General features: G+C 46.7%; 1 protein-coding gene and 1 pseudogene across 1 annotated transcript in view; both read right to left on the bottom strand.

Annotated features, from left to right (window-relative positions):
• Positions 1-1128: 1128 nt before the first annotated feature.
• Positions 1129-5873, bottom strand: LOC123153695 (uncharacterized; annotated as a pseudogene).
• Positions 5874-10009: 4136 nt separating this feature from the next.
• Positions 10010-11372, bottom strand: part of LOC123153696 (BTB/POZ and MATH domain-containing protein 1) — a 17867-nt gene continuing 16504 nt past the window's right edge. Inside the window, exon 7 of the mRNA XM_044572690.1 lies at positions 10010-10023. Coding sequence (XP_044428625.1) covers positions 10010-10023 — 14 coding nt within the window. The remainder of the gene's footprint in view (positions 10024-11372) is intronic.

The following is an 11372-nucleotide window of genomic DNA, read 5'->3' on the forward strand; positions in this document are numbered from 1 at the left end:
GGAAGCTCTCTGCTTGCTCCCCGCCATTATAAGTGGCGAGCCCGGCTCGGACGGGGACCATATACGCCGGAGGGAGAAATCCCTGGGTCTGCAACTCTACTAATCGGTCGTGCGAGACGGAACACTTCTCCCAATCGCCGGGCTTCGTGCTACGGGAGCGAGAGGAGGAGCTGCGGTGGCTGGCCATGATGGAATGGATTTTTTCGAGCGCGCTCCGATGGATTCTCGCTGTGGGAAGATGGTGTGGATTGGATCTAAGAATCCCCATCCCTTTAATAGACGATTTATTTACTTGGCTAGGGCGGCGAATGTAAAAACATCCTGGCTCCTCGCATTCGCTCGACACGTGGAAGATAGCTCTTATTGGGCGCAGAAGCCAAGAAGTCCAACATTTATGGGAGCCAGACACTACTTAATAGATATTCAAGATTTGGAGAAAAACCCGCCTTGAAATGCCGAAGACAATACTGCGCGTCGGACTCAACGTCATTGAAGTCTGGTTCGGGGGCTACTGAGGGAGTCCTGGATTAGGGGGTCTCCGGACAGCCGGACTATATCCTTTGGCCGGACTGTTGGACTATGAAGATACAAGAATTAAGATTTCGTCCCGTGTCCGGATGAGACTCTACTTGGCGTGGAAGGCAAGCTAGGCAATATGGATATGTAAATCTCCTCCCTTGTAACCGACTTTGTGTAACCCTAGCCCCCTCCGGTGTCTATATAAACCGGAGGGTTTAGTCCGTAGGACAACATACAATCATACCATAGGCTAGCTTCTAGGGTTTAGCCTCTACGATCTCGTGGTAGATCAACTCTTGTAATACTCATATCATTAAGAACAATCAAGCAAGACGTAGGGTATTACCTCCATCAAAAGGGCCCGAACCTGAGTAACATCGTGTCCCCTGCTTTCTGTTACCATCCGCCTTAGACGCACAGTTCGGGACCCCCTACCCGAGATCCACCGGTTTCGACACCGACAACGACACTTACCACGCAAGCCAAAAATGGTGTCAACAAACAAAACATAACGTGGTAGACAGTACAGGTTCGCACTGCAAGCAATAGGTGAATCAATTGGAGAGAACTTAAGTTTACAACAAACACACATGAAGTCGTGAAATGAACCTACTGCGGATGCTCCTTGAGACTAAGGAGGGTTTTGAAGATGCCTACAAGCACGCCGGCGATGGAGAGCACGGCGGCTATGGCTTGAAGTTTCTGTAGAGAAACTTATGGACAGCAATCCTCACAGGCCTTTCACGCCTGTAATGTTCAACTTCCTCCAAGATGGAGTAGTAGCGTCGGCCGAGGCGCATGTGGCGAGTGAGGCCCTTGAAGAAGCCTAGCACCTCTTGGTTGCTGAAGAAGCTGCGCAGGAGGTGCTTTGCTCGCAGCTGGTGCACGTCCTCCAGTGGCGGAGCTGGGGGTATTCCTGGGTATTCCCTGGAATACCAAAGAATTGTGTGCAAAAAAAATTACTACATATATCAATATACGTAGACTGACTTGGCCCAGCCCAAACACAGCGACGCAGCGAGCCAGCGACGCGGGGCACCAGACAGGAGTGAGCGGACGTCTGGTCTCGTGTAGACTGACTTGGCCCAGCCCAAACACAGCGACGCAGCGAGCACGTTCTTTCTCGAATCCCCTTTCCCTAACCTAGCGCTAGCTGAGGCTCCGGCAACGGCGAGCGATTCTGGTCCAGCGGCCGGCCTTCTCCTCTTGCCTCTTCCTCAGTTCCTCCCCTCCACTCCGGCCATCTCCCTCCCCAGACCCCAGCTCCCCTCCCCTCCGTCCGGCCCTCTCCTCCGCGGCTCCGCCAGGCGCGAGGCCGCCAGTCCGCCTCCGGCTTCCCCTGTTCCCCAGCGCGGCGGCGGCTACCGGCCTCGGTGCTCGCTTCAGCGCCGTCCAGCAGAAACAGGCAGCAGGTCCGGCGACAGCGCCGTCCAGCAGCAGCAGGCAGCAGGTCCGGCCTCGGTTCCTCACTTCCTCTGTTTCTTTCCCTCTGTTTCTAACAAATCTGTAGATAGTTCAGTAAGTGCTTGCAAATTTAAATTGAATTCTGATCCATTTGCTGCATATGATCATACATGATTGCTACTTGATTCATTTGCTGCATATTTGATTGTCACTGCCACTGATTTTTATTCTGCTTATGTGATTGTCATGCAGATGAAGAAGAAGAATGTTAGCATATTTGAAATGTGGGACAAATCTTCAAAGACAAGGAAAATAACTTCTACATCCACACCAACTTCTCTTTCTGTTGAGGTTGAGAGCAATCTGCGGCTAGCACTAGTGCAAAGACATGACGAAGCTCCGCAACCGGAGAGGGAGACAACCCCAATTGTAGAAGATGATGAAGCGGTCGATGAAGATGATGAATCAATGCCCCAATTTGAAGCAGATTTGGCAGCTCTGGAACGTGACCCCGGCAAGCGACTTCCCATATCTTCGTATCATGCCAATGACCAAGATAGAGTTAGAAGGAGATACATTGACTTGGGTGCTTGTCAACCAAAGGATCATAAGTTTGAGATCAGAGATTTTAGTAGACATCCCCGTCGCTTTTGCCCTACTTGGTTTAAGGATCACAAGTGGCTTGAGTATAGTGTGCAAGAAGAGGCTGCTTTCTGCTTTGTTTGCTACTTGTTCAAGGATAAAACAAAAAGTCCCGGAGGAGATGCATTTGTGAATGGTGGGTTTAATAATTGGAACTTGAAAGCTCGATTGAAGAGGCATATTGGTGCTGAGTAGTGCTCACGCTGAAGCTCAAGAAAAGTATGATATGTTCACTACACCTACAACATCAATTAGGGAGTCCATTGCTTCAAACACCACACAATACAAGGTTCTATATAAGCTCCGTGTGACATGGACACTCAAGTGTTTAAGATTCCTATTGCACCAAGGTTTGGCATTTAGAGGACATGATGAAAGTGATGACTCACTAAATAAAGGAAATTTCCTTGAGCTTTTAAATTGGCTAGCAGGAAACTTTGAAGAGGTTGATAGGGTGGTTCTAAAGAATGCTCCACAAAATTGTAAGATGACTTGCCATGATATACAACAAGAGTTGATCAAATGTTGTGCCCAGCTGACTACTAAACTAGTCATTGAAGATCTTGATGGTGGACATTTTGCAGTACTTGCAGATGAGTCTAGTGATATGTACCAAAATGAACAACTAGCTGTTTGCTTGCGTTATGTGGATAAGAAAGGAAGGACAGTTGTGAGATTTCTTGGTCTTGCCCATGTTGAAGACACTTCCTCTTTGACACTTAAAAATGCAATTGAGGACATGCTTATGACATACAATCTGAGCTTTGCAATGGTCCGTGGGCAAGGATATGATGGGGCTAGCAATATGAAAGGTAATGCTAATGGCCTGAAGAAACTAATTATGGATGAGTCTCCTTATGCCTATTATGTCCATTGCTTTGCCCATCAACTACAATTAACTCTTGTTGCTGTTGCAAAGGAGAGTGGTGATTGTAATTGGTTCTTTCAACAGCTGGCATGTTTGCTAAATGTTCTAGGCTATTCTTGTAAAAAGATGAGAATGCTTCGAATAGCTCAAGCTGAGGAACTTATTGCTGCATTAGAGTTGGAAGAAGTAGAAACCGGGACGGGTTTGAATCAAGAAATGGGTATTGGAAGGCCATGTGATACTCGTTGGGGCTCTCACTACAAGACTGTCAACCATGTTATCTCTATGTATCCGGCAATAAGGCGTGTTCTCATAAGGATTGCAAAAGAGTATAATGGCACAGAGGCAGTAGCAGCAATGACTATGTTGACATCATTTCGGACATTTGAATTTGTTTTCATGGCACACTTGATGCAAGAAATATTTGAATACACCGATGACTTGAGTAGAGCTTTGCAAAAGAAAGATCAAGATATTGTTAATGCTATGGAGATTGTTGATCTCACAAAGCTACACTTGCAATGCTTGCGAGAAGATGAAGGGTGGAATGATTTTCTTCAGAATGTCACTTCTTTTTGTGTAAAGCACAAGATCAAAGTTGTTGACATGGAGGCTCCTTACTATCCTGTTGGGAGACCAAGAAGAGGGTTCTTCAATGGCGCAAAGAATTACCAACGCTTCAAGGTTGAAATGTTTGTGGGTGTCATTGATAGGCAACTTCAAGAGCTGAATGCAAGATTTGATGAGGTAAACACTGAACTACTTACTTGCATGGCAGCATTCAGTCCACGTGATTCATTTGCTGCTTATGATAAAGAGAAGTTGGTTAGGCTTGCTAGAAAGTTTTATGCCAAGGATTTCACAAATGATGAATTGTCAAGACTTCCATGGCAATTAAGCATGTTCATTTCTCATGTGCGTAAGGATAAAAGGTTTAGCAAGTTGAAGAATCTATGTGACCTTTCAGTTTTGATGGTTGAGACAAGAAAGAATGAACAATATTATATTGTTTACAAACTTCTTAAGTTGGTTCTCATTCTTCCGGTTGCCACTGCTAGCGTTGAGAGGGTATTTTCCTCGATGAAATACGTGAAGAATTCACTAAGAAACAAAATGGGTGATGAATATTTGAACAATTGCTTGGTTACATTCGTTGAGAGAGAATTCTTCAGGCAAGTGAAAGATGAGGATGTCATTAATCTCTTCCAGAAAGGGGATCGTAAAGTTATATTGTAATTTCCTTTGCTATTTGTAATTTTTCTTAATTGTTAGAGATATTGCGACAATGATATTTTGCTACTATTATCGATATATGGTCATTTAGTCATTAATGTTATCATCTTGCTGTACATTTATTGGTCTATTGTATTGCTTTGGCATAAAAAAAATTAAAAGAATACCCAACAGCAAATTCCTGGCTCCGCCACTGACGTCCTCCTCCTTGTCCATGAGCATCGCCAGGAGTGAGAGGTACGAGCTAACCACGAAACCATCCGAGGGATAGCTGGTGGGCGTGCAGGCCTCAAAGGCCGCCATGTTGACGAGCCAGCAAGCAGTGCAATCGCTGAGGAACAATGGCGTCAGCCACAACGCACCGGCGAGGGGTCCTTTACGGATGCTCATGTCTGCGAACCATCTCTTGTCGCTGGCGGTCAACTTGACACCGATTTCCGACAGCTCGGTCGCACCACTAGCTAGCGCACGGCATCGGCGCTTGTAGCTAGGATCCTCGGGGGGCATGGCACCTATCTGATAGTATCTGAACAGCCCAAGGAGATGTGGCGGCCTGTACCTCTGGAACTCATCTTCGGAGAGTCTCAACTCTCAAGTCTGAAACTGAGATGGCCTCAAAATCGAACGATAGGTTATAAACAAACCTGTACACAGGAACAATATTATTGGTGAAAGCCATGAGAGCCTCCAGCACCAACCAAGGTAGTTGGTTCTCCAGCAGAAAGATGTCCCTCAGCATGCAAGGCCCGGTGGACAGGGTCATCCGATTTGTCAGAAGAGCACATTCCATATCAAAGGTAATATAGCGCAGCAGGAAGCAACCATCGAGGAACATCATTGCCGCAAATTCGGCGTTACTGAAACCCGCGATCGCATCTTCCGCGTAGCAGCAGCGGACTTGGCCGATGATGGAGAGGATCTTGTCGTACATTTCCTCAACCGAGTGGCCCGACTCTGCGCAAAAGTAGTGTGCCGCCGCGTGCTTGACCTCCTCCATTTCTTGCAGCTGGGGTGAGCCATGGTGGTACGGGCCGAGGGCCACGAAGCTCGGGATGATGTAGCGGCCGCCTTTGCCGCCGACTCCCTTCAGGCCACGCGGGAACCTATGAATCTTGGTTCCAATCCTGGAGAAATCGGTTTCAAGTCTCTCAGTCGTCTTCCTGACCAGCTCTTGGATATGTACTAAGGTTTCTGATGTGGCTTCCATGGCCTGTTTTTAGTTTTAAATCAGAGGATCAGATCGAGAGGGAGAGTGGAAACACCCCATGCTCTACCAGGCTTTATGAGAACCATGATACTCGTATGAGCTAACCTTGGCGTTTACTTTCATGATAAACGGAACTCAACGGAACCCTGTATTTCTTTAAGTTATCATTCTACCACCGGCGGCTTTTGTTTAAGCAACACCATTTTTTTAAGACAGACAGCTTTTGGTTTGTGATTGGAGGAATACAGACGACTTCTAGAAGTCTTTCAACATGGGAGATACGAAAATCCATGCAGTCTAATGATCTAATTTGTGCTTCTCTTCATGTAAGGTCTAATGATATAATTTTCAGGCTACATAGTACTCCCTCCGTCTCATAATATAAAAACGTTTTTGACATAACTTGTATCAAAAACGTTTTTATATTATGGAACGAAGGAAGTATATAACTATAAACCATGAAGTCTTGTTTCTCTTTGGACCACCGGCGGCTTTAGTTCGATCCAAGACAATTTTCTAAGAAAGACACCTAGCTTCTGGTTTGTGATTGGAGGAATACAGACGACTTTTACTTGTGAATTGATGAATCCAGACGACTTGGGAATGAATCATCCAGCCGATACCTGCTTTATTACTGTTGTATTTAATCGATTTACAGGCAGGTACTAGCATTGTAAGCAAGGAATACGTGAGCAACAAGGAGATTGTGTAGTCCTTCCCAATGGTGTGAAGGTGTAGGTGAAGAAAATAAGCTCTCATTTAGTACAGTTATTTGAGATGGTTATCCTAGGTGCATGTATTTAAAATAGTTTGAAAAGGCTAACAAGGGTGGGAGTGTATGCCTTAATGTGGTTGCTATGGCTATTAGAAATGATTTGGTTTTTATGACAAAAATGCTTCTCCTCTACATGTTATTTTTCGATATAAGCACTCGCTTCATACGTGGCCTACGGTACAAGAGTACCAATCATTGTTCAAGGTGATGCGTACATGGTTGGAGCAGGTGACTACGGAGGTTTTTTCCTGACATGCATGCATGGGTGGCAGCATAACCTCTAGATAGATCCACCCCCACTTTTGGCATAGGCATAGTGTGGGTCCACAGGACGGTTTTGTTTGATTTTTTTTGTCAGACTTATCAGGATGATTGTTTGTGTGCATCTTAGTTATGCACAGACCGATGTTACTTATTATGCTTTGTATCTTCTTCACGCTATATTTTTTAGATAATAAGGCCGACTGTGTATTCAACACGTATCATAATCAGTGTGTGACACTTCAATAATTTTACTATAGTTTTAAGTGGTCATTTGATAACAACATACCTAGTGTCAAAAATTACCTACCACGTTTACATTTTTGAAAAATTCTTAAAACCATAATTTCAACGTAGCAGTGTTCGGTAATAAGCAGACGCTGCTAGTTTGTATTTAGTAGAAGCATTTAAGGAAACTGAACGCTTCTAGTTGTAAGATTAGAGAAACCACACGTTGTGGTGCCTTGTATTGATCAATATATATAGGTTACAAAGCAGAGTTCGTATTGTACAATATACGGACACCTATACAAGGACTACACATATACAACCGTATAACTATACAGAAAACAATACGGTTATATATTCTAACACCCTCCCTCAGTCGTAAACGGGCGTCGGCGAATGTTAAGACTGTCCCGAAAATCCAAAAAGAGAGGAGATGGCAATCCTTTGATGAAAATGTCTGCAAATTGAGAAGAACTCGGAACGTGAAGAACCCGGACCTCGCTTGTGGTGACACGGTCGCGCACAAAGTGTAAATCGATCTCCACATGCTTGGTGCACTGATGATGAACGGGATTCTGTGTCATGTAAGCAGAGCTCACATTGTCACAAAACACCACAATGGCACCAGTCACCGGTCGGTGAAGCTCCTGAAGAAGCTGCCGTAACCAACATGTTTCAGCCACGACATTTGCAACTGCCCTGCATTCGACCTCGGCTGGAGCGAGAGACCGTGTGCTGCCGCTTAGCAGACCACGACACCAGGTTAGTGCCAAGAAAGACACAATAACCTGAGGTAGACTGGCGAGTGTCAGGGCAACCTGCCCAATCAGTGTCCGAATAGGCCAGCAATTTGTTGGAGTTGCGTCGAAACAAAGTGAGGCCATGGCTGGCGGTGCCGCAGATATAGCGAAGCACACGCTTCACAAGGAGCAAATGATTAGCCCGAGGATCATGCATATGAAGACAAATCTGCTGCACAGCATAAGAGATGTCCGACCGAGTGAACGTGAGGTACTGAAGACCGCCTGCAATACTACGATACTCGATGGGATCTGTAACTGGATCACTGGACTTGGCTGAAAGTTTGGAGGTAGTATCAACGGGAGTAGAGATGGGTTTGCACTGCAACATGCTAGCTCTGTCAAGAAGATCCAATGCATACTTCTCCTGTGAGAGGAACAAATTGTCCTTGCTGTGTGTGACAGAGATGCCCAGAAAATGATGAAGATCACCCATATCTGTCATACTGAATTCGGTACAAAGAGAGGCAATCAAACTGTGCAACAATGTCTAGGAAGATGCGGTCAGGATAATATCATCCACATAGAGCAGGAGATAGGCCATGTCAGCACCACGCCGATAGACAAACTACGAGCTGTCGGACTTGGAGCCAATGAAACCAACCGATGCAATGAACGAAGCAACCCGCTGAAACCATGCTCGAGGCGCCTGTTTCAAACCATAGAGTGATTTGTTGAGACGACAAACCTTATCTGGGAAATTAGGATCGATGAACCCAGAAGGCTGACGAGCATAAACAGTCTCGATGAGAGTGCCATTGAGGAACGCATTCTTGACGTCAAGCTGATGAATGGACCAGTCACTAGAGAGAGCAAGAGAGAGCATTGTTCGAATAGTGGCTGGCTTAACGACCGGGCTGAAAGTTTCATCAAAATCGATACCTTCTCGCTGAGTAAATCCACGAAGCACCTAACGAGCTTTGTAGCGATCCAAAGAACCATCAGACTTCATCTTGTGACAGTAGATCCACTTACCAATACCAATGTTAGCATTGCGAGGTGGATCAACGAGGTCCCAAGTATTGTTGGAGAGAAGAGCACCATACTCCTCAACCATAGCGGAATGCTAATTTGGATCCTTGAGAGCACCACGATAAGTCTTCGGTATTGGAGATAAACCCTCAACATGAAGATCAAATATCTTTTTCGGCTGCACAATGCCCTGTTTAGTACGAGTGGCCATGGCGTGGGATGGTGGCGGTGGAGGGGCCCGCGGCCGGCGGGTCCGGGGTGGATCCATAGCAGCAGGAGCTGGCGACGGCGTTGCCGGCGGTGACGCTGTTGCAGTAGGAGAAGGACTCCCATCAGGGCCGCCATCGGGGCTCCCGGCAGGGCGCTCGGCAGAAGCCCGTGCCCCATGCGACCGGGGCGAGGTCGGTGGCGGCGACCGAGGCGAAGTTGGTGGCGGCGACCGTGAAGAGGACCGTGGCGGTGGCGACGGCGATCGTGGCGGCAACCGTGGGGTCACGTCCGGTGTCACCGTGCCTGGCACGGTGAACGGCATCAACGAGATCGGCTGCTCAGTACCCTGCAAAAAACCATAAGTGTGCAGGGAAGGAGTAGGAGTTGACGAAGATGGAGTGGAGGCAAAGGGAAAGGTTGACTCATCGAACACTACATGACGAGAGATGATGATCTTTTGGGTGGAACGATCAAGGCAACAATAGCCATGATGCCGTGATGGGTACCCTAGAAACACGCATGGCATGGAGCGAGGCGCAAGTTTGTGTGGAGCAACGGCTGTGGTGTTGGGGTAACATAGACATCCGAAAACCCGAAGACCAGCATAGGCAGGATCTACGCCAAGTAATGCACGAAAAGGAATACGATCTGAGATTGCCTTGGAAGGCAGCCGATTATGCAACATAATGGCGGTGTGAATAGCTTTGACCCAAAAACGAGGTGGCATACTAGCTTGGATAAGGAGTGTACGAGTAATGTCATTAAGAGTACAAATAATGCGTTCGGCTTTACCATTCTATTGCGAAGTGTATGGACATGAAAAGCGGAGTGCAATTCCATGGTGCTGGGCAAACGAATGGAGGAGTGAATTATCGAACTCACGACCATTATCACACTGAATAGCCTGCAAGCGTGCACTAAACTGGGTGAGCGCTAAAGCATGAAGGGACAAGTGCGAGAAAGCTTCGCACTTAGTCTGTAGAGGGTAAACCCATGCATACTGAGTAAAATCATCGAGACAAACGAGATAATACTTAAAGCCAGAAATACTCTCAACAGGATATGTCCACAAATCACAGTGAATTATTTGAAACGGAGTAGTGGTTACACGATTGGTGGAAGAAAAGGGAAGACGAACATGACGACCTAACTGACAAGCATGACACAAACTACTTTTATTCTTTTCCCTAGGGATAATCGAAGAATGAGCTAATGACTCCATGACGGGCCGCCCAGGATGCCCAAGCCGACGGTGCCAGAGTGTTGCATCGACGATGAGGAAGGCGTGTGGCTGGCTGGTAGAGGAAGGGTGGATGGAGTAGAGAGCTCCGAAGCTATTGCATCTAAGAATCTCGGTCCTGGATAGAAGATCCTTCATAGAAAAACCAGGAGGGTCAAATTCGACGGAGACACGATTATCAATGGTGAACTAACGAACACACAAAAGGTTTTTGACTATGTTAGGAACTACTAAGACATTACGAAGGTAAAGAGGACGAGAGGTGGTGGAAATAGGAAGACGTGCATGCCCGGTACCGGTGATTGGAACAGTGGAACCGTTACCGACAACGACAGCACGACGAGAGGAGGAGGGGGGAGACACGGAGGTGAGCATACCGGGATCGAACGCGAAGTGGGAGGAGGCGCCGGTGTCCATCACCCACTCCCTGGAGGGTGCTTGCAGCCTCATGGTTTGGAACTGATGCATGAGCGTGGCCTGGTCCCATGAAGCCGAAGTTGATGCCGGTGATGATGGAGCCGTGCCAGTGAGACCGTAGGAGGGCTGTCCAGAGGCATAGCCGTAGCCGTAGGGAGCAAGGTCATATGGGTTCTTGTAACGCCCGGGTAATCAAGCTACAGTAATCCAACGATAATCATGCCACGTCACCCCGGTTACTATTGATAATCTACCGTTAGTCCAAAACCGAGTCAAATTCAAACATTAAAATAAAGTTAAATTATAAAAGTTTTCAAAATATTAAACTAAAATGTTCGGGCTGTGCCAAAAATGGCATAGGTAATTATAGTGCAGCAAACATATTTTATAGAATGTCTAAATGATTGAAATTGAAATAGAACAGAACATAAAATAAATAAGAGAAAGAAAACACACAAAAAAACAGAAAACAAAACCAAAAAAAAGAAAAAGAAAAGGAGAACCCCCCCCTTGCCCCCTGGGCTTCGGCCCAGCAGGCCACAAGCCCCCCTCACTGGGCCCCTTGGCCCAGTCGGCTCAGCCGACCACGCCGGCCC

This window comes from Triticum aestivum, chromosome 7A (assembly GCF_018294505.1).
Source record: "Triticum aestivum cultivar Chinese Spring chromosome 7A, IWGSC CS RefSeq v2.1, whole genome shotgun sequence".
NCBI classification, from domain to species: Eukaryota; Viridiplantae; Streptophyta; class Magnoliopsida; order Poales; family Poaceae; genus Triticum; species Triticum aestivum.